This window comes from Pungitius pungitius, chromosome 20 (assembly GCF_949316345.1).
Source record: "Pungitius pungitius chromosome 20, fPunPun2.1, whole genome shotgun sequence".
Lineage (NCBI taxonomy): Eukaryota > Metazoa > Chordata > Actinopteri > Perciformes > Gasterosteidae > Pungitius > Pungitius pungitius.
This window is the reverse complement of record NC_084919.1, coordinates 9,674,777-9,698,800: the sequence shown is the minus strand read 5'-3', so window position 1 is coordinate 9,698,800 and position 24,024 is coordinate 9,674,777. Positions and strand designations below refer to the sequence as shown.

Genomic DNA, 24,024 nt, shown 5'->3' with positions numbered 1-24,024 from the left:
TTGGTCAAAGGATTGTCAATAAAGTTTTGGGCATTTTGAAACATCATGGCGGCGTGCATGCTCCCCGCAGCCTCCAGATACTCACTGTTTATTTTTCTCAGAGACAGTTTTCTGTCCCCGAGGACCATTTACCGACTGTCATCTATTTCTTCTGGAAACGGTTCGTGGCTTTCCGTTATATTAGGGGTCAATAGGTTTCAGGTTGGGGGGGATATCGTCTATTAAACCCTCTTCCTGGGTAACTGACTCGAAGTTACATCGTCCATAACCTTTTGGAATCGACTTCTATTTCCAATCAGCTGTTTAATTGCCTCTCACTGTGTGTCGAATGAGGATTGGTGTAAGCTTTGTGTCATATTTAACAGCGTGCTTTTGCTATAATGCCTCAAGGTTATACTAGTTGGAGGACATCATCCAGTTCCTCCTCGGAGCCCCCCACAGCAGATACCTGTGCCTTCAGGGGACACTATGGTCTCCTTGTGAAGTGTGGGTCGCTGAGGAAAGATGCTCAGCAGAAACATGTTCTCCAACGCCTGGCTCAGCTGCAGCACACCATGGAGAACTACAGCAACAGCATCTACTTAAATTCACCTCCACCCGGGCCGAGCTCCAAAGATCAGTTGACGGATGAGGAAGGGTCCCACGTAACAGCAGCTGAAAACAAGGGATCTGCTACTGAGGTAAAGGAGGTATGGTAACGCTTTCTATGACGCTGCAATGTCTATAAACCACTCTACACACACCGATCATGCATCATAATCATAATACCATTAGAGTTACACTGAGTGAGCCTTGTTCAAGTATAAATGGCATTAAATCTATGCAAGAACAAGTCCCATATTGTTGTACAATTCATCTTTAGTTAACTTAAAGCTACAATGGGAATAATAGACAATGATCCTTGCTCAGTAAGTGAGCAGCAATCACAAAATTGTATGCCACTTTACCCTATAAGTCATGATACAATGCATTGTGATGTGTTATAAAACTTGGTATTAGGCGTTATAACTCTTCTCGTACAGTGTTATAAGGAGATTATAACACATCAGGAGTATCTTTAAGATGCATTATAGACAAGGAAGTGTTCTGATCTGATCATTAAATCTTTAACACTCTACAATAGAAACACAGTAATAGAGCCGACCAATTGTTACTTGCTTAATTAACCTTGTGATTTTGAATAGTCCTTATTGATAGATATTTTACATGATACTGGTCTTCAAAACAAGTACAATGAAGTTGCACAATTCTGGAAAAAAAAATCAACAGTGTCCTCGTTTGTGTGGGAAAGGGATTATTTTCATCTTCAATCTGTAGATTAAACCGAGCATTACATGACCACCAGGCCTACATAATCGAGATCAAAGCCTTGACCAAACCATCCGTACACATAACAGCTCGTTTTCTGCAAAAGTCTTAATTCGTGGGCGGAGTCTGCTCAGTTCTCACAGAGAGGCACTGGACCTGTAGGCCAACAGCTTCATCTCTGTGACCAACGAGAAAACTCTGGTTGGAATTACAAGAAAAAGACAGAAAGTTTGTCAATCTACTATATCCTGTTCAATGAATTTTCGTGCTCTTGACTGAACCAATTTTTGAAATCATGCACCCATTCACTCTCTCACTATTCTCTACATAATATACACTCAGCAAAAGTGATCACTTAAAATGTTGTGCTCTTTTAAATCATTGATATTTGGCATATCAAAACAAAAATAGTGTCCCTGATGTGGAAACATTTTTTTTCTAGCGTTAAGGGATTTCTTTTTGATAAGAAGTCTCCCACAGTAAAACAATTGACAGGTGAAAATACTGGAAAATAGTGAGTGATTATATGTTAACCATTTGAGCGATGCATCGATTTGGTCCAGGTCCTCTTTCATGACTCTCTTTCTGTTCTAAAGTCTTGTTGACGTCTAACGCAGGTCTTCTCAGAGTCCACTCCGCTGCACTCCAGTCGTCTCACTGACTGCGGCCACGGGGCTCGGGTCAAAGGGAGGGTAGGGGTCTGGGAAGTGTATTGTGCACGTGAGTTTTGGGAGGGCGTAGTGTACGGGGCTGCTGTTAGTTTTTAGGTCAGGGGAACTGACTGTCTAGTATTCGGTGGTGGGAGTTGTTTTGTTGGTTGGCTGGCACAGACAAATAGGGTTAGGCAGAGATTTTGGAAGGCAGCAGGGCAGACCTCCCGCTGGGCCCGTCCCGGCGCTCCTCTCAGTCTCTCACCATCTCCATGCAGTAATGAGGGGATCCCCATTGTCTGGGCCATTCTTGTCCTTTTTGCTTTTGATTCGGGACTCTGACAAATACTTTGGTGTCAGGCTATCAACACCACCGCCCCCCTCTCCACCTCATTCGCTCTCACACACACACACACACACACACACACACACACACACACACACACACACACACACACACATAGACTCTGACTGGAGGACTTATGCAATTCATCTGGTTTGAATCAGGTCATGCCAATGTCCTTTTGGTGTCTGCTCTCCCTTTGGTTGCGCCGCCATTGTCCTCGCTAACTGACCAAGGCCGTAAGGAGAATACAATTGACTTAATATTGACCCGACGTGGCGTGTTTTTGCGGATGGTCGGCTAACAATGGGCCATTGTTTGGAGGGAGCCGCTCTCTACAAGTCAGACCTGCATCACAGAGTCCTCCTGTACACTGGCGGGATGGTCGTGACACTGAGACACTGAGACTGTTTCACTGAGAGACATCACGTCTCTGGCTGTAGACGTTTAAGCTAAGTTTTCCTAAAGTCATTTCAAAGCTAAAAGTGACTTATCATGGTCCTAGTTGTGAACTTTCCGCTCACGTGCCAGTCTATATACTCCTCCAGGAGGCCAGACGAGGCCACAGAGCTCAGCTAGACAGAGTGGCTGTGGGACAGTCTTGTCCTTCTCCACTCTTCCGTGGCAGAATGGCTTCCAGCAACCGCTGACAATTACCCCGCCATGACAGAGGGCAGCTTGGGAAGTCAGGGAGAAGTCACACACTGTTATGCCAGAGCAGACAGGAAAGGCTTGTTGCTCTTCCAGGATTTCACTCCGGCACAGGACAGGCGACGCGGAGGGGGGGGGGGGGGGGGGGGAGGAGGAGCAGGGAGAGCGAGAGGGAGAGCGAGAAAGCGAGGATGGGTAACAAGTTTGTTTTTTTTCATTTGGTTTTCAATTGGCTTTTGTCTGCATTTACCAGAGTCAAGTGCTCCTTGAGCGGTGGACACTGGTTACCGTCTCCATAAAATAGTTTCTAAATTGAATTTTAAGAGGACAAACCTTTCTATCTGGTGCTTAGTTAATTCCAAAGCTATTTACCGTTGCCCGGTTACACAGATGGACACCTCTCGACCGCACTGTTGATAGACCCCGTGTTTAACAATTATCATTTCTTCTCTTATATACAAATATGTTCCAAGTTAGCATTGCATGTCATGATTAAACTGAGTGCACATGTGTTTTCATGGCTTAGAGATATTTCACTATACTTGATATTCTCAGCTTGGTCACAGAGAAGACGGGTTTTTTTTTTTAAAGCGGGGACCTTTTGATCATACGAGGCAGGCAGCACAATGACTTCCAGCAGCACCTCAATGCAACAGTACCGTATCACAATTAGCAGCGCTAAACAGGCTGCACAGACAAGTCCACTCCATCTCGTATGGAGCCTCATCCAGTCCTCTCCGTTTTGTCTGACAAATCCCCCCATTGTTCCTCTGATGATGCTTTTCTTTCGTGGGAACCCTGGCTTGTCTTGTTGATTAGATCCCCTTTGTCTTCCTCCCCTGCAGTGGGCTAGTCTGGAGAATGTGAAACCTCACACTGTAGTGGTGGCTTAATGCCTCTGCATACTTTGTTTATTAAACCATGGATCAGCCTTATATGTAAATTAATCTGACGTAGTTTATGTAGGTCACCGGCTATAGTGGTTGGTCCTTTAAATCAGGAATTTATTTTGTATAACCAGGGTGATTTATATTAAACTGCGTTACACTATTGTTTGTGATGACAAGCAGCTGTTAAAATATTTAATTTAAAAATACTTTCGTCAAGTTCTCTTTTCCATCTTTTTCCCCAAAGGAGGAACCCTCTCCACCACCACCACCTCCCAAAGGCTTCTACATCTATGGAGATGTTGGTAGGATCACAAAAGAGATACATATTACCATGGTGTTCTCGAAATTCTACAAGGAGGATGAACAATTGCTTTTTCTTTAATCCCTCTCAGGCACAGGGAAGACCATGCTCATGGATATGTTTTATTCCCACGTGGAAAGCACTCGTAAAAAGAGAGTCCACTTCAATGGCTTCATGTTGGAGATCCACAAAAGTGAGTATTATCCTCCCCCCTCCACAGCTCTAACTGCTGAAGATTTGCCAGCTTGACTTCGTAGAAGTTAATGACTCCTCGCGCGCCGCAAATCCTATATTTATATCCCTCTGTTTGTCCTGAAGCCCGCTGCTAATTGTCTACCATTATGTATACAACTGAAATTACCTCTTTATTCAGTATTGTCATTGGGTCTGGGTTGCCAATGCAGGTGTGCTTGAAGATGTGCCTGACACTTGTGTACTGCTTAAAGGGATACATCGGAGGAAACAAAGCCTGCCAAAAAGAAGGCTAGGGGAAAGGTTCACCTCTGACCCCATACTACCGGTTGCCATGGAGATCAGCAATGAAGTTTGCCTGTTGTGTTTTGATGAGTTTCAGGTGAGCGAGTTTGTTACTGTGTGTGTGTGTCTGTGTGTTTTTGTGTGTGTTCTTAAAACCTGCTCTTTAGTTGCGAGTAGCAAACCACATCATCATACAGGCATACAGTTTATTAAACTGTTCTACTCTGACACTGGTGCTATGTAAGTGATACTGGTAAATATACTGCTAGTAAAAATCTATATTGAAAATAAATGGTAATGCTTAGAATGTTATAATGAACATTATTTTAAATATATTGATTAAATTATATGAGATTAGAACACAAAGCCAGAATTAGTCGAATGCCACAGGAATTGCGGCATATATAAATAACAGATTGAATCATTCTGAAGTTAGATTTTTAATATTTTGTCTCCTCGTGGAAAGTATTAACTGCTCTATCGCTTTCCTTTCTTTCTTGATGCATCAGAATAATGAATTTTGCCCTCCTTGTATTCTGAGTTTGAGTGTTTTTAATTAAATGAAAGCCAGTGTCTGAACAACTGGGCGATAACCCCACAAAAACAGGACTGGGGACACCTAGTGGCCTTTTTGGATGTAACAATGTTAAGAAATTGCAAACGGCCTCAAGTAACGTTAAAACATTCTCTCTCCTTTAGTATGAAGTGAAATAGTGATTTGGTAAATATATGATTAATGCAATTATTGATGAACAACACATCCTGGTCATGACGGTGTAACCGCAGCACTCCGTCGAGTTTATGCTCCCGAACCGTCAAAACAGAGTCGCCAGTAGTTTTTAAAAATAGCATTCAGAGAAATGCAAGGCACCGTCAGCCATTAGCGTTGCAGGACATGTCCTTATTTCACTCGCCGGTGTCAAAAGGAGAGAGAGCCGATAGCTGGTCATTCACTGAGGGGAGACAGATGTGTGCTTCGGGGCTCCATCATTATTACCCAGCCAAACACATCTGTTAGCGGCACAATGTTCTTCCTCTCACTGACATCATTACAGTTAATGCCAGCAGGTCAGAGGTCACAGAAGGTGCGCTTGCTCTCTCTAATCACTCTCTATGCATCTGTAAGGATCAAGAGCTGCTCCTTTCATCCACTCGTCTTTCTCATTTTAAACCGCCGCGCTGTTTGTGCGTTCGCATTGATTTGTTTTGTTTGCCGTCGCCGGCTTTGCTGTTTTTCTCGCGTGCCGACTGTTGCTGCCGGTGAATGGAGGGGAAACAAGCGGCCATGTGCACGTTGTTTGTGATGCATAAACAAGAGGCTGGCGAGGTTGGGAGAGTTGGTGTGTTTGGGGGGGGCGGTGGGGGGGGTGGGGGGGGTCTATACCAATCAGCATCCTCGTCCACTCAGCCATGCAAATGAGGCTCTGGGTATCAGTCGCTCTCTCCCGCTTCCTTAAGTGAGTGGAGCTAGAAAGCGACTGGCGGCGGCGGCGGGTCAGATGGATCTTATCCTCTTAAATGCTAATGACATTTCTCCATTCTCTTCATTAGCGCCGTGCCATTATCAGTAATTTGTAGCCCCCCCCCCCCCTTCTTTTACAGCCCCCAACCTGCTCCCCTAATGAATACTCGCCATTGAGAGGTCCGAGATGGAAAGACGGGAAGAGAGCGAGGAAGTAAGACGCGAGAGAGTGAGAAGAAACCGCTTGAGCGTCATTGTCTCAGGGCCTCGGTCACTGTGCAACCTCTGGCAAATTGCTCATAGGTTGTGTACATAAAGAGGTGTAACATCAAAAGAGGTTTAATTTGGCACCCGTGTGCCTCGCTGTAAACTGACAGCCGCTTGAGTAATTGGATGCTCATTTAAATATCGGCATTGGCCGACGGAGATTGCGCCATTATTTTTTGTGTTCCACAAGTGCTACATCAGTCCCCTCCACCTTCCTCATTCTGTGGGTACCCATTCTCTTCCCCTCTCCCCCAACTCATTCAGCAATCAATATTGCCCCTCATACTATGCCCATGTTGAGGGCACATGAATAAACAAATCCAGGTTGTATAAAAGGTCATTTTTTAAATGATTCTTTTGAAATGAAAATAAAAATCCTGCGGTCGGAGGAAATGGGGGCCCCTTCAGAGCAACACCGAGCCTTGGCTTTCTGTTGATTCTCATTACCAACACACACACTAATTTCATGCCCCTAGCCACCTCCTCCCAGCAAAATCAAGGCTTTAACACAAATGTTAATCAAGTATTGGCAAGGGCAGTGGGGCTAATATGCAAAAGCAGAAGACTCTCCACAGTATGAAAAGAGGCATATGGCGTGAGTATAGCCATCAGAAGTACCTGTTATATACAGGAGAGTGGGTTAGAGGAGAGGGCGGGACACACGTCTTCCCTTTATTCAAGACATCCCAGTTATTAAGATAATAGCCAAGGAACTGGAAATGTGGATGGTGTTCTGTGAAATATTTCTCCTAAAATAAATAATGCTTTCTAAGGGAAGGTTATATAGTCTATGTGTGTGTGTCATATTGAAAGAGAAATGTGACATTGATGTATGTATAGATGACAATTAGCACGGGGGCTGTGGGCAAAAATAGAAATAGAAATAATTCTATTCTTTTTCAATGCACCCATCTCGTAACATACATCCTGCTCAATCAGGCGTGTACATACTGCTTTGACTACTGTGCAAAAGAACAACAGAGAGATGAGTGATAACCAACAAAAGGGAGAGCACCGGATCACTACTACAAAGGTCAGAGCTCTTCATTTAGCGGCCTCAGTGTTGTCAACGACCATTTTTCATTGTGGACTCGTGGAAATAATGTCAATGGAAAAAGTTGAATTGGATTTGTGTATAATAGCCGTGTGCAGTTCGTACGGTCACTTGCATAGAGGCCTCAGCAGCCATCGTGACCCCTGATCTGGAATCACAGAGTTTTCATCCCTATTCTTCCACTGGTTTTCTTGCGTTCAAACCTCGTCACGTCCCCTCAGTTTATTAGCTCACTGGCCGCTGCCATGCATCAGCTACTTGTCCTCAGTAGAAAAGCCGCTTCGTGACCATTTGCAGTCAATTCAAGTGGTTTGGGCGTGTGTAGGTGTGTGCATGTGTGTGTAGGTGTGTGTGTGGATGCGTGCCAGCGTGAAGGGCCGTGACCAGACACAAAGGATGGAGTGAGCACACCTGAACGACCCTAATCAACGTGGAGCATTGATGGCGCGGTTTGACCTTAGCTGCACAGTAACTATGTAAATTATACAGTTTATGAATGTCTCTCTTCTTCTCTGGTTCCACTCTGCCAGGTGACCGACATCGCCGACGCCATGATCCTGAAGCAGCTGTTTGAGACGCTGTTAAAGACCGGAGTGGTGGTGGTGGCCACCTCCAACAGACCCCCTGATGGTAGGACCACTGGTGCCCAAAGCGCATCAAAGCAGCACTGCTAATGAATTCTTTTCTTGTTACCAAACACATAGTCCAACTTATAAGACATTTACATAACGGTGCAGAATCTTAAGTAGTTCAATGACGACATCTGAAGATATTCTTACAAATAAATAAGGTACATTTTGACCAAATACGACACTTAGAATTGTTGAATGGACTTGCAGGGAGTTTTTTTAGTCGCCTTCCAATCCGTGCGTACGTCATCAGGACGTAAACTAATAATCCTTCACACGGCCAGAGCCTTTCGGAAGCATTTTGGGATTCAGTATCTCGACGCTTTGACATGCGGACGGTTCATAGTGGGCAACCCGCTCCAACTCTGACCTTCAGCCTTGATTACTCACACCTTCTTTAATCTGTTGATATGTTGCTGACTAACAATCAAGCACCAAGTAACAATTTAAATGCATAAAGACGCCCTTCAACTCATTTGTCAAATCATTAATAATAAAAATGAGTTATAATGGAACAGAAGGTTATTTTCTCTTTTGCATGCAGATCAGCCAAATTCATGCCATTAATATACTGAATTGGGAAAATGAAGGCAATTGTCCACTTATCCTTTTTTTATCGTGACTGTCTATGCCAGAAAAAGTAACAAACCAAATTATAGCTGCAGGGTATTTCCCCCCTATTAAGTTAAAATAATGTTAATAAAAAAATACGTTTTTGAAAGCACGTACAGATTTTAGCTTAAAATCAAAATGAAATTTGTTTTTGCAACAACAGACTACTTACTGTCAAGACTTTTACCAGTTCAATAATGGAAATCTATGGAAATCTTGGTTGATGTCAGCAGTGAAACATTGTCAGGCTAGAAGAGGTCAGGCCCCCAGCAAGGTCAATCTGCTCCAAAATGGTGTATCGTCGGTTCGTGGGCCGCCCTCCCGACATTATTGGTAAAAGATCCAGACAGTCGTTTTCCGACTAATATAAGCATGAACTTTGGAGCCTTGGAGGAAGTAACGATGCCTCATCCTGAAGGTCCTTTTAGCGATGACACTCCCCATCTACCTGCAGCTGAAACACCAAGTTCATATTCCTGGAAAATCAACGTTGGCCTCGCCTCCTCTTAAGCCGGCACATTATTCAGCTACTTTGCATACATCTACATTATTCACTTAATGTTCACTTAATTCATTTATTCCAAAGTGCTTGGCTCCAGCAAGGATCAATTGAGTTTCACAAGACCACGCCAGCTACGTCCTGTTAACAGCCCACACGCCGAGGGAAAAAGGCTCTGAGCATTTGATACAGCGCTCACTTTTAGAGGCATCACAACAACCCTTAAACAAGCTTTGATGTTGCATTTACTGCCAGTGCAGCAAGGCCGGAGGAAGAATGAGCAAGGCGGTGATCAAGGTGGAGGTAAATGCACAATGTGCTATCTCAGGTCTTTGTTTCTTGTTGTTGTCTCAAAGTCTTGAGTGGGTAGAAGTGGATGGCAGCAAGATGGCTCTGTGGGACAAAGACGCCGGCTCTGATACTTACCAGCTATTAAGAACAAAGCGCCAAAACCACGCAAACTTGATAGAGAGGCTACTTGGTATTAATTACATGGTTAATGGAGACAACTGGACATGAAAGGCATACATTTCCCATCTTTATTGATGTGGAGATCCCGGTATCAAACGGCCCTGGATGTGTTTGGAGGGGATATTTAGGAAAAAACGGCTAAAGTAGAATTTTATTGTTCTTATACGATAAAGGAGATTAATTAGTTTTAGTAGGGTTAGATTAATGAATGGTATGTTTTTTTGGAGTAGAACACCCTCGGTGCAGTGGATCACATGTAGTTTACATTAAAGGCGGTTCAATCATTGAGTCATTTAACCAATAATAAGTGTCTTTGTCCACATCATCGCCCGCTCTGGGGTTATCATGATAGTCTTTTAAAACACAACATGGCTGCTTTATTTAGCTTACACCTTTTACTGTATTAAAGATTAAAGTTTGACATTTTGGAAAATGTGCTTATATGCTATGCTTTATACCTCTAAGTGTAAATTGACAGGATGTGGCTCTAGCTCCCTGCTCCAGGAAACAAAGCAACTGACCAATTCAACACTTTGAGTGATGATCATCACACACTATATAAGATATTCATCTGTGAATTTGCTGGCAAGCTTTGTCCAGTGTTTGTGCTTCTGTCCTCTGTCTCCAGCTGCCCATTTACTGCCCAGACATCAGAGCGTCTCCTGAAAGAACTCTTACCGGGAAGGAAAAACAAGGGGGGGGTGGGGTTTCTGAAAGTTTTGAACTATTTCCTGGCAATAGTCGCGTGTGTCGTGGACAGCCGGGTCCACCGCAAAATCGGAGTTTTCCACGAGTGCTTCGGCTCCGGGTCTACTGTCTGTAATAAGCTTGAGCCCAAACATCAACATCAAGTGCTTGTTTACGGTCTCAGTCGGAGAAAGCTTAAGCCTCGCCGTGTGTCCGTGGGCGTGTGTGTCTTTGTGCGCGCTGTGTGTGTTTGTGAGTCTGTGAATCCCTATCTGTTTTATCCGTCTATCAGGGATGCTACTTCAGATGTAATTTGTTCCAGCCGAGCTAATTGAAACATCTATTCAGGGAGCTGCTGTGGACATTGTCCGCGCTGAAAAGGCGACAGTCCTTTCTCCCGCCACCATTGTTTGGGAATGTAATGAATTTTATGTTGCTGCCGCTGCCGGTAGAGAAATCCATTTTTCTCTCCTGGTCCCAGTCCTTTTGTCGTGCCTCCCCACCCATCCTTCAGTTCATCAAAAGCCACTTTATCTGCCAATCTGCGGCGGGGGAATGACATTATTAGGAGGCTAAACAGCAGCTCTAATACAAGCCCTCCCTCCTCTTTCAGATCTGTACAAAAACGGACTTCAGAGGGACACCTTCCTACCTTTCATCGACGTGCTAAAGGTAGAGACAAAGTCACCCCTCTCTCTTGTCTGGTTGATTAATTCATTTGTCTATCACAAACACACACACACACACACGCGCGCGCACACACACCGTTGCATGTGCGCCTCATCCCTCTGTTTCCGTCTTGCAAGTTGGTGTTTAGTGGTTTGATGTTGTGCGCCTCGCGCAGTGTCACAAAGCTGTCTTTGATCATACCAGGGCACGCTGAAAGACTCGGGGAGAAAGGTAGAGGAAGATGGAAAGGGAGTGAGGGAGCACAGGTAATGTGAAAGAGGGACAGGCGGATGGGCTGAGTGACTGACCCAGACTGCTTGCATTTCAAAAGTAAAGGGGGGGGGGGGGGGATGAGCGAGGCAGTGGTTAGCATTTCCAGCAAAAAATCTACTTTGCAATTTAAGCAGGTAGCACCATTATCCCGCCTGCATCTCAGATGATCATTGATGTGTTTGGAGTGATCATGATCATAAATAATTGCATAATAATTTCTTGTCATGCATTTTGCAACAGATGAGGGCAGCATTCTTGCACCTTTTATTGGTATTTAGTCTAAATAGTAATGGCAAGCAATATCCATGTGAAGTGTATCAGGCCACAAACGTACCGTATATTCTTAGACTGTATGTTAGAAATACTGACTTAAAGCAAAGCAAGGTAATCTATAATGTGTGTAAAGACATTCTCTTTACAGACATGCACGTTTTCAGCAAAGGTCTCGCTGAATTACACCAATATAATACAGTAGAAAAACCATCTGTTGTTACTGAAGTTAAAAATGATAATGTGCTACTTTCATTTCAGACGAATGACTTATTAAACAATAAAAACATGTCATTACAATAAACACAAGGATTACACCTCTACCAATATGTTTTGTTATTTTGGTTTTTGGATTAGATTTTTCCCAAAAATAAAATATGACCGCTACATGATTTTAACATTTAAATAATAATAGTGAAGCACTAATGCTTTGACAACAACACCATAGTTGAACTGTGCCAGTTTCATGGTCATCAGAGCTCCACTTTATCTTCAAACACACACACACACACACACACACACACACCAACGTAAGCGCACTATAACTGAGGGGGGGGGGGGGGACTTGGAGTCACGCTGCTCCCCACCCACCCTTCCGGCAGCACCCTTGCCCTCTCTAATCCACCCTTATCAAGGTCCTGAATGCCTGTTGTCCCTTTCTGCCCCGAACCACCTCCTCTCTTTCAGGGTTCCATGTTCCCCTTTGTGAGGCCATCTGGTTTTTGGGGGTCTGGGGTTTTTTTGGGGGTGCGCGGACCGGTCCTGTGAAGTTAAAGCGTGTTTTAGCGAGGTCACGCCGCTAACTAGCTGACCCTTGATGGATTGAATTAATGCTCGCAGGGCCCGGCGGTGCGGGTCCTCCTCCACGATGCCGCGCTCGTATGTGTGCTTCTATAGCGGGGCGACGGAGTGAATGAGGGTGTTTAAAAAAAAAAAAAGAGTAAAAAAATAGCCTCTGACCTCTCCTCCCTATCACCTGAGCTGGAGTGCGAGAGGTTAATCTGCTGCTTGTGTCCGCCTGGGTTGACGTCTCTGTTTAACTATTGACTTCTGGGTAGTTTGGACCCCCTTTCCTCTCAAATCCCCCATCCCCCTAAGTTATCTAGTTTCCTTTACCTTAGCAATAGGAAATAGTTCAATCGAGTAGAAATGTTCTTCCTAAACCTAAAAGTCTCTGACTGCTTCTTCGATTTTTAGTACCTTTTCTAGTTTGTCCATCCACTCAGTCATTTGTCATTTCTTGTCCTTTTAGTGTCTCTGTGTAGACTACATCAGAAAAACCTATTCAGTTGTTGAGGCTTTTTTTTCTTCTTTGTAGCCATGGCAAACCTCAGAGTTCGGCAAAAAACAGGGTTTAAGGGCTTTTTTTTAATGGATACCGCGAGTATTGTAACTAAGACACTCTTTCTCTCTCACAAACTGTCCTCCCTCTCCACTCCACTTCTCGCCGCCCATCCTCTCTCTAGCCCTCCATCCCCGCTCTTTATTCTATTACTATCCCTGCTTGCTGGCTTTACTTACCCAAGGTCAGGTCTCTGTATTTTGGTAGCAGAATAGTGACTTTACAATGCTACCGAGGGGAGGAAAACATGACAACAACCCTGAGGCCATTTCGAGTATCTGTGTTTCCGGCTGTTTTTAACCTTTCTTTTGATCCGCTCTCCTTCCCCTTTTTTTGTGTCATTGTTAATAATTGCTGTGTGCTCTGCGGTTGCTGATGAGATAAAAAATATATAAATAAAAGCGGGATGATAAAGAAAGGAAAGTGAAGACTGAGAGGGCTGTGGTCCTCCAATGAAGACCTTGGTGAGAAGGACTGCCTGTAAAGAGCCTGCCAGTTCAAATCAAATGAATGTTGATATTTGATGACTCTCGTTGTCTTCCACAGCGTTTAATGGCGGGGCAGTGCCACTCTCATTATGCCTCGAGGGCGTACCTCACTCTTTCATATTAGTGCCTCGCCTCTGCAAAACTGAACAGTTGGGCAAATCCAGTTTTTCTCCGTTTGATCACAATGAATTAATTCCGGCTCTGTATTTATCGCTTGATTTGGGATCGATCCGTTTACCTGCCACATAACTGATGTTTTACTCTAAGTGTGTGCATGTGCACGTGTGTTTGATCCAGCACGAGGTGCTTCACCCGCTCCAGTATGTGTTCATTTGTGAAGCAGACCACCTGCAATGTGAAGGCAACGCTTAATTCAGAGACGTCGCCATCGCTGGGCCTCATTAGCATGTGTATTTAAAACCGTTTCCACATGCGGAGTCTGTCCGACTCCTGATCAGCCCGCTCGTCTCCAGGTTCTGCCTTGTTGTCACATTTGTAATATTATGAAAATAGACAAATGCTTTCCAGATGTTGTGAATGGAAAGAGATTCTCTTTTTGTGAAGATAAACTCGTTTACAGGAGCACAAGCAGGGTTTTTTATGTCTGTAATAGATTGTTGGTGATATTAGTACTCGCATAAGACGACTGAAATGAAGTGAAATGAATTTTAGTGGCGGGCAAAAACAAATAAATCAAAATAAAGAAAAGAGATTGGTAATTTAAAGTGTGGATTATTAAAACAGTAGTAAAAATGAATCACCTAATTAAGATGCAAGATGTGTCACTCTGTTGGAGTTGTTGGGAATACTTAACATACAATAACACAGTTTCACCGTTTTGTTGCAGATTGAAACTCATAAAGCATCTGAGGTCTCTGCTTGAGGCCAGCGGCTCTAAATCAGCCCGCTGCTCTTTCATTTCCAACAGAAAGGGGGGCTATTTGGACGGAAGGAAGACGACAGTCGAGGGTGTCTCGAGTACTGCTGTATTTCTCAACAGTCCATCGCTAATCGGACCGCTTATGGAAAGGGACGCGAGTTTGTGAAGAGCTCCTCTGAAGGTTGATCGAGTCGATGCCGCACTAGAGTCCAGTAGCCATTGGCGTAGTTCAGCGCCTGAGGCGTTTCCCCCTCAGGCGGCGAAGGTAGTTTTCGCCTCCGTTGGCCCGGTGCAGGTGGCGACGACTCCACACAGAATCGGGGCGGTCTGGTTTCGGGCCCCATTGGAGCTGGAGAGAGGGGTTGAGGGTGGGGGGTCCAGTGGGGTCCTGGGTCACCAAAGGTGGGGCCTACAACTCAAAAGATGTTTCCCCAAGAGGAGCAGCCGAGGCAGGGGGAGGTTGTGAGAACGACCTCTCAGAACAAACCGTGGCTGGCCCAAGGCGGTCACACTTTAAGGGAATAGATCATTAGGTGTAATTAGGGTGTTCACATTGTCACGTACCCCCCTCCCCCCCACCCTCTCCCCTCCCTCCACCCCGGCTGCCCAAAAATGAATAAAATCACTAGATACCCCCACCACTCGCACACACAACCACACACACACACACACAGCAGCTCCCGAGTTACTGAAAACACTTTGATGTCAGAAGAGTCGTCCAGAACTTGCCGGCATAAAGGCAGTGTTTTAAGCTTTCTCTCTTTTCTCCCCCGTCTCTCTCTCGACCCCTCCATCCCTCCCTCCCTCCCTCTTTTCTTCTGTCCTTCCACACAAGGCTGTAAGACACACATGGTTGAATGGACGACAACCTTTCCCCTCCTCCCCCTCCACCCTCCACCCCCCACCCCCACCCCCTTCGTCTCTTTTTCAGCCTTCCCACCCCGCATTTCTTTGAGGCCTGGTCAATTCTCTGGGCCAAACAAAAAAAAGCATCAAATGTTTTCTGCTGCCGGGTAATGAGGGAGTGGACCTCATCAGGGCCCAATAGTCAGCTATCCTTGGCTTTTGTTGCAGCTCAATAGCACCGCGCTCTTTGAAAAACTCAAAAGCAACTTTTTGAGGAGTAAAGGACAGAGAAAGATATGGCGTGTAGAGGGAGCAGGCGCAGCGGGGGGGGGGCAGTGACAAGAAGAAAAAAAAGAAAAAGCCACTCTGTTTTTATGCTAAGCGGCTGTCCACAGAGAGCAGTGGACAGCTTGGACAATGACATGATTGGAGCTACATGTGTTTGGGTGACTTTCTTCCAAAGAGACTGTGATTCTCATGTCTGTCATCTCTCTCTCTCTTCAGCCCCTCTTGTGTCCGTGAGTTTGTGATAACGCAGTCGGGCGAGCATGGTGGAACTCTTAATTCTTCCACGCTGCTTTTCAGTGGGCCGGCTGCGTACGGGACTTGTTTTCACACCACTCGTACAAAAAGAAGGGACCGTTGGTTTATTTCTGTACCAATTTTTTCATTTTTTAATTAGCGTTGAAATAATTGAGAAATGCCCTTGAAAAATGCTCAATGGGACTACTACAGATTGCTTTTATCGTGCTACCAGTGGTTCAAAACCCCCAAATATTCCATTTGCTATGAAAATATTACATTATCTTTTGAGAAGGTAAAAAAAGTAAATTAGCCAGTTTCGATGCAGTTACTTTTTGGAGGGGCAATCGGTCCATTATGAAGTTTCTGTCAAATCAGGTTTTGTTGATCAACTCAACAATTTATTTGTGAGTTCAATTCAGTTGGACTTCACTTCAACTTTCATTATTTATTATTCATCTTGAGCCACTAGCGACATCCTTAGAATGACAAAAGTCAACACAGGCTTTAGCGTATTGGAGAAAGTGAATTCACTGAGCATCATTTAGATTTGATGTTGGTAAAGTGACTTCAACTACAGCGTATATGAAAGGGTAGATAGATAGCTACACATCCCATTGTTGCTCTCCTGCTGTACAGCACGATATATACAGAATAAGCCGAGTGGGAGACACTAAGTGGCCAACTAGACTGAGTGAGTCTGTGAGAGGAGCGTGATGGGGGAGGGGGTGAGAGGGGGTGGGGGGGATCACAATGCGTAGGCGGATGAAATCTTGGAGGAGTGAGAACTTGACAATCCCCTCAAGACGGATAATCAAGTAATGACCTGCGAGGCCTCGGCCCTATCTGATTAATAACCAATGGAATCATCACCGCTGATTGTGTTTCCTCCCGTCTTTCCCCCTCTCGTATCGTATTTGCGCCTCGTCTTCGCCGTCGAGGCGAAATGCATCCGCCGCCTTCTACGGCCGGTGGAGACGTCCGTGGAGATGGTCGGAAGAAAAAGACAAACTGAGACTCTAATGATGTGGCTGCGATAGTGACAAGTTTTTTTTTTCTTCTTCTTCTTCTTTTTCTTTTCCGCCGACTCTGAGGGACTATTTACCCGTTGGCGGGGTCACGGCAGGTTGATGAAATGACACCTCCCTATTGTGCGTGGGGGAGGGCGGGTTTGTCAGGTTGTTATTAAGCCTGATTCAGCCAATTGGCTCAGAGTGGGAACCCCGTTTGTGTGAGCGGACACGGAGATAAAAAGTTGACAGCGGAGAAGAATAGAGTATTTCCGTCCCCTTGCTTTGTGATGATTGCTAATTATCCTGCAGCTTAAGAGGGCCCGTGGTAAAATTCGCTGATTTCATAATTTCCCTGAGCTGTCGTTACTCAGTCAGCCGGCTTTGATGGGATGATATTCAATTCCTTTCTTCTCTTTGATAGAATGGCGGAGATGATGATTATAGTTTGTGGTGCACTCCCTGACATGAATCCTGTTGACGTTTTACACTATGTGGAAAAGTTTGAACTCTGCATCACAAGTTCAAGCCGCACTTGAATGGCTGCAGGAACAATAGATCGGCTCAATAAACCACAAAGAAGCGTCATGGTAGTGACTTGCTGTTGAATCTGTTAACTTTTTTTTTTTCTTATTTGCTCTTTGTCCTCGACAGATGAGCAGTAGAGAAGTGTTTTTATAATGCCGTCGCGGACTAAAGTTTGCCATGTTAAGAATAACAAATGGACACCTCTGCACATACTGATTTCCACGAGGTGATCGATCGGAACGGGAAAACAGCATTTAACCTCCAGGGTTTATTTCCTTCAAATCGTGCACATTTTCACTATTTTTTTTTCCATATGTTCAATACTCCCAACAACAAATTGCCTTAAGTTAGATTACTAAGTTTTTAATATATATTACTACAAGAAATTAATCACACAAAAAAGTCCAAACATGAAACCCAATCACAATCACCCAAATCACTGAATTTGAGTGAAATTCGATGCCACACTGAAATAACAGAAGTACTTAGAGGCACAAGTTGGTGGTATTGCATATTCCATGATCATATGATATGATATAATAATAAAAAATGGTCTGTTACCAAAGCCGGATATAAAAACTCCCGTTATTTATGATTTTCATCATCAGGGGGAGCCAATGGGTGTATGGGTCTCTGGTCTTCTGACTGAAGGAAGGGAAGTGTTGAGGAAAACCAAAAGCATTGTTGGATTGTATTTTTTGAGAAAAAATGTAAAATAGACCATTTCAATAAATGCAGGTGGGTGTGTGGAGAAAAAACAGAACATTATAAAGAGTATTTATAATTTAAATGAAAAAAAAATCAAATTAACTATACAAAACAAGTGTATTGTAAACTTATGTATGTTCTGTTATTTATACTTTGCTACAATAAAAATACAGAATGTAGAAAAGTCTTTCCTTCAAGCATTGCTTTTAAATATAGACTGGCTTACTTTTAATATTTACTATGAATATGAGTGACTTTTCATATGTCCCACTGTATGTCTCGTGTTTTGTTTTGATGTGTGTGCGTGTGCAGGAGCACTGCCACACCGTCCGCCTCGACTCGGGTACCGACTACAGGAGGCTGAACAGGGCTGCAGCCAGAAAACTCTACTACCTGTACGACACACACACACACACACACACACTCATAATGCATCCAGCTCAACTCTAAACCTGAGCCGAGGTCTGGTAAAGAGTCAACATTAACTTGCATCCACAACATGCACACACGCATTCACACACACACACACACACAGACACACACACAAAATGTTTTAGCACATCATCGAGATTTTTTTTTTTTAAGGGCAGAAAGAGAAGGCAAACAGATAGATAAATGGGGAGAAACAATCTCTGAGATGTATAAAGACCTTCATTACCACAAGAGATCCATGAAAAGAGGAAAGAGGAATCAATAGAACACGAGAAAAAGGTAGAGATTTAAAAGGTAGCTTTCTATCTCCGTCATTACACGCACGCTGTTAGGAACGAGGTATGAATGGCACTGCTGTGGCTCATCGCTGTATTGGAGCTTTCAAGTGCTTTCGTCTTTTCACTGTATGTAAATAGAGCACAACACGCATTTTTACATTGAGTTAAAACACAATCCCGATAACAGACACAAACACGCGCTCTATACAATCTCATTTGACGTGTATTCACAGGCTAATGCTCAGGTTTAGAGCCCCGACATCCTATTTTTTTTAACCGATGGAGTGAAAAGCTAAGTACCCATCCTCCAGCGCACTCTTTTCCGCCATCGTTTGATGTGGCCACTTCAACATTATTAATTTCCTTTCCTTTTTGTCTTCTCCGTTGTGCCGCGTGTGTGTCTTGTTCAGCTCGGGGGAGCCTGGTGCGGCGGCCTGCCTGGATGCGCTGTTTGAGGAGCTGGCCTCGAGTCAAAAGAGCGGTAGGGAAGTTAACGAGGAGCGCCACCTTCATACTGTGTGTGTGTCTGTGTGTGTGTCCGTCAGTAACTGTCTCTTATGCCAAATCGATAACACTCTTTGAACACACCTTGTTCAGTGATGGCAGACAAATGACTTGATGCAAAGTGGGATTATTTGAAAAAAAGGCTTTTAAACATAAAAGTTGACGCATGGACTCATAAGCGAGAGGATCGCGCTCCTAACAGCAGAAGTCTGCGTTAACGGGCGAGCTGAATGGTTGGCCAGCTCAGGGGGAGCTACTAGAGACCAGAGTAGATGGAGCTTCTGTCTGCACTGCGATATGGTTGCCGGGTGTAACGCCAATTTGAACGCAGTAAGTGGAGAAAGGTAGTCATCTCTACAGCCAATTTCTCCGAAACGTAACAAATCATCCATTTCTTAGTTTTTTTCCGGATACATTTTAATTTTACAAATTGACTACAACTGTTTTTTCGTGTACTGATACATCTAAAAACTCTGTAGGAAACCTGTGAAACCTGCCTATTGAGTTAATAAAAGAGGGAGGAAATGAGGAGGATTTGACCCATGTTTTAGATTTATTAATTTCTTAGTAGGATCCAACTGTTAATGTGATGAAAAAAGCTGTACAATTTGACGATATTTATATTATTGGGTGTGTGTTTCCATAGTTACAGGCCCTCGGTTGCTCACAGTTCTGGGGAGAGACGTGACTTTGGAAAAGACCTGTGGCTCCATCGCTGACTGTAGTTTTGATGAGCTGTGTGGCAAAGTGAGTCTTTCGTCCTGGTTTCTCAGAATTCTCTAATCGTAAAACAAAACTGATAATTAGCATAGTTGTCCTCAACATTTGTCCTGTTACAAGAAAAAGACATACATGAGTAATTGCAGTAAAGGTGCAGTTCCAACGCAGGAAGGGCGCACAGAGTTTACTTACACGCACACTCCCACACACAGACACACCGACACAGTTCATTCTCACAGACAAGATCCACTAATCAAAACTGCTCAAATTCAAAGCACTTCTCTTGCCACTTTATTATGCCGTTTCTTCCCGCCTGTGTGTACTTATTGTCCGAGCCAGTGCTCTTAAAATGAATCACCTTCCCTCAATCCCAGTCCCATTTTCTGCTCAATGTCAAAAAGCAGTCTATTGACGATTTAGTGAATGGTTCGGCCTGTTGTGTCTCAAATAAAGCAGCGCGGTACATCAATCTGCCTGTGCGCGTTCAAGTCTCAAGCCTGATGGACAGCGGTGAGCTTTTGCAGGCATCTAAGCTTCAAGGCTTCCTCCTCCATCCGACGACATGCCGCCCGTTGGCATCTCCACTTTCATTTTGAGAGCACTCATCCTGAATGGCACAGCACCAAGGACGGGGTCTGAACATCGGCCCGAGGGCTGTTTGCACACGGTGCCCCATCATACAGTTGATGCAGCCGTACTGCAACACCCGTTGTGCCGTACCCGCGATGTGGTTCAGAAGCGCTTGTAACGCGCTCACTTGTTCCTCAGCCTCTGGGGGCCGGTGACTACCTGGAAATGGCGCGGCTCTTTGACACCGTATTCATTCGCCACGTTCCGGTCCTGACGCTGACCCTGAAGGACCAGGCCAGGCGCTTCACCACCCTCATCGACAACTTCTACGACAACAAGGTGCTCCATCCAATTGAAAGTGTGTGTGGTTTTGGATCAGCCAAAATGCAGCACAGTAAGGTCATCGCACGGATGCACATATGTTTAGGAGCCACCTATGTGCTGCATGTGTCTTTGTTTTAATCATTAATAATAGAGAAATGATCAATAAGTGGGACATTGCTCTGGCTCCGTTATCCCCCTGCATGGCCCCAGGTGAGAGTGGTGCTGCTGGCAGCTTCGCCTCTAGAGCGGCTGTTTGTCCACACCGGAGGGGACGATGAGAGGGACAGACAACTACTGGATGACCTGGGCCTCAGCGGGGTAAAACTAGAACCATCACTTCCCATCACCAACGATAAAAACCACAACATCTGTAAATCACTTCCCTGTTTAAACGATATATAGGTTTATTTCAGACTGATGGTCGCAGATGACATTAAATAGAATGAAATGCATACGTAAAGTACATAGACCTCCTTTCAGTTCCTACTTTTCAGTTCACTTGCCGTCATAGTTAGCTGCACTTTAATTTGAATAAAGGTCATACAAACACATAACGTTGGGGGTCTGAAGATTGACTCACCCCTATCCCGTTCCTCTAACCGAAATGACTTTGATTTTGAGTTTGATTTTGAGTGTGTCAGCCATTCACACTGGTGTTTGCTCCTCTCCTCAGGAGGCCGCCGAGCGCCTCACACTGTTCACAGCCGAGGAGGAGATCTTTGCCTTCCAACGGACCGTCTCCAGACTGACGGAGATGCAAAGTGAGTCCTACTGGATGACGGGAGACCGCAGTCACAGCAAGAAACCCAGCAACACCCACGGCTGACCGCCTCGTAATCACATACACCTCCGGACAACGCAGTGCCTCACCGACTCTGAATGCTACTCAAGAGAAGTTCAGAATCAGCAGGGGGGAAAAAAAAGACTTGATATCCGCACTAAATATTGCAACAACAAAAAAATGATTCCTGTTTTGGATTTAGATCCGACTTCCCCTGATCTCATGCATGTGTGTTGTAGCGTTTTACTGTTTGGTCCCCTTCTAAGAGGAGTGCTCTCTCCCCCTTGTGGAATATTTCCCCGACATGTTCAAACTACAAGGGAAACGGGTGTTCTCGCTTCACTGGGACAGTGTCCCTCAAAGCAGTTGGCTACCTCCCTCTAGTGGACAAATGTGGGAATTGTTTTTCAGATCCATTTTGTTCTCTGGTCCGTGATTTTAAAACGTAAGACAGACACAAACTTCACCACAGTTACAAAATGTAGATGTTTCTTTTAAGTGTAAAAGATGTGAGGATTGTGGAATAAGAAAATTGGTATTCATATTAAATGATTCCATATTGGAGGAGCCTTTCCTATTTGTTTTTTGTAATGCTACAAAAGAAATGTGTGTGTGTGTATATATACTGGAGCCTTACAGACGTATTTGATACTTCACAATTTTATTAAGGTAAAAGAATTTCTGTTTCTGTGTTTTAGGATTCTAAATATATATGACAAACAACATTTACATTGGAACATCTGAATTTTTCATCTATGGTTACAATGGGCAGATACTTTGTGTGTGTCGTTGTGGAGATTCCTGCTGATTGACTGTAGGTGGCAGCAGAGCGCAACCAATTGCTACGAGGTTTGTTATTGCGTCCATCTAAGGATGAGGTCATTATAGTGCACCATTCTAGCCTGGTCCAGCCCATGATAACTACAGTCACAACAGCCAGCAACACCTACATCATTCAAAACCATGCGCATTATAGAAGATATTGGGTTTACACCAAGCAGCACCCCAGAGTAAAGATTACATCTTATTACATTTAAGGGACAGCAATTGGCTCAGTGTGTGGGTGTGTGCACGGATGCATGCACATGTCTGCATATGAATGGGTCCTGCAGCAACACTACGCTATGGCTCTTAAAGTGGTATCTAAGGTGGTGCCATCTTACCTTGGTGTGAAATATAGTGGTCAAATGCCAGGGACACTGCAGCAGGGTATCGATGGTGCACGTCTGGCTTCATGTGACCACGAACAGCTCGAAAAAACAGTTATAACAAGCCTACGAACTTAAATGTGCAGGTACGAAACTAAGAATATCCCAACAGAGTTGAGACAATGAGGGGGCGCTCGACGGGATGCACTCAACAATCAAAAGCCGGTGCTCTTGAAGTAAAGGGGTTGAACTCTTCAAAAAGAATACTGCAGGCAGCCCCATGTACAGAAACAATAGCAATGGGATTTTTTACAGACAGATTTAAAAATAGTTTCAAACTCTACAGGTCTGCTTATTTTTTGTTTAAAAGGAAATAAAACAAATCCAATTCTTTTCTGAATAATTACTAAAAACAATATATTAAAAAAACACTTAAAATAATCTTGGGGCGGATACAGTTGGCTACACAACAGATTTCTGCACACACACACACATTCTCAGACACCATAACCTCCCGCTGTACATGCAGTGAGCGGTTAACTCTATAGTTCTCTGTGGGAGACAAACTGCTGCATCAGGTATTCTCTTTGATGTGAAGGGGAACAAAAAGCAGCACGCACTATGTGGCACAGCCACTGACTCTCTGGCTGTAATCCTGTACCGTGCACATGGCTCCAGACTCTGTGCATGAGCGTGTGTGTTCTGGGCCAGTCTCCCTGGTTGAATGGAAGTCACTGAACACAAGAATGTGCGACTATTTGAGAGATCATGGAAATAAGGACAAAAGGAAATAAAACTGCAATAATTGTCAACTAACTATAACCACTATGTTATCCTGAATTTATATTATATATCGTTGTGATGTCAAATGGTCCAGACGCAAAGACCACATGCATAGAAGTATCATACACATAAAATAAATCCATGAAGTCATTTAGAAGGGATATTTTAACACGATCAGCTGCGAACGCGCATTCCAGCACATATATCACGAGCGCGCGCATGCTACACGCGCACCTTGCATGGCAGCCCTCGAAACAAAGGAGACCTGGAGGAGGCTCTTTAGATCAGTGGGACGGGGAGTGGGAGAGGGGGGGGGGGGGGTCCGGAACATCACTTACAGGATGGAGGAGCATCTAGGATTTCTCCCCTCAGCTCTGGTTAATGAAGGGGATGACGTCATGCTGATCTAGGTGGGAAAGGCTTCAGAAAGGGGGGCGGGGTCTGGGCACCGTGAAGGTCCTGATTGACAAACTGGTGCGCTGATTAAAAGGCACCATCATCAATCAACAAGAGGGTGACGCGATCATACAACGTGGGGGACACACGTGGTCAATGAATTGAATGAGAAAATGTGTCCAAACGTCTGAGTGGCACTGCAGGTTAAAGCTAAAGTCAGAGCAGGTGATGCTATCACATGTTTTAAAGCA

General features: G+C 44.4%; 1 protein-coding gene across 2 annotated transcripts; it reads left to right on the top strand.

Moving 5' to 3' along the window:
• Window positions 1-36: 36 nt before the first annotated feature.
• On the top strand, window positions 37-22,010 carry afg1lb (AFG1 like ATPase b). 2 transcript variants are annotated; one of them, XM_062559560.1, is made up of 13 exons: window positions 37-160; window positions 391-680; window positions 4,087-4,144; window positions 4,235-4,336; window positions 4,590-4,717; window positions 7,934-8,033; window positions 10,915-10,973; window positions 18,150-18,232; window positions 18,958-19,028; window positions 19,698-19,798; window positions 20,540-20,680; window positions 20,876-20,983; window positions 21,339-22,010. In XM_062559560.1, the coding sequence occupies exons 1-13, from the start codon at window positions 46-48 to the stop codon at window positions 21,489-21,491; spliced, it is 1,509 nt and encodes a 502-aa protein (XP_062415544.1). In that variant the 5' UTR covers window positions 37-45; the 3' UTR covers window positions 21,492-22,010. The 2 variants fall into 2 exon arrangements, with proteins under 2 accessions (XP_062415544.1, XP_037304736.2); XM_037448839.2 differs by having other exon boundaries at window positions 391-689.
• Window positions 22,011-24,024: the final 2,014 nt, after the last annotated feature.

Coding starts and splice junctions, on each gene's coding strand:
- afg1lb (XM_037448839.2), top strand. CDS start 46: ATGGCGGCGTGCATGCTCCCCGCAGCCTCCAGATACTCACTGTTTATT. Junction 161..390: donor ATCTATTTCTTCTGGAAACG/GTTCGTGGCTTT, acceptor TAATGCCTCAAG/GTTATACTAGTTGGAGGACA. Junction 19,029..19,697: donor GGCCTCGAGTCAAAAGAGCG/GTAGGGAAGTTA, acceptor GTGTTTCCATAG/TTACAGGCCCTCGGTTGCTC.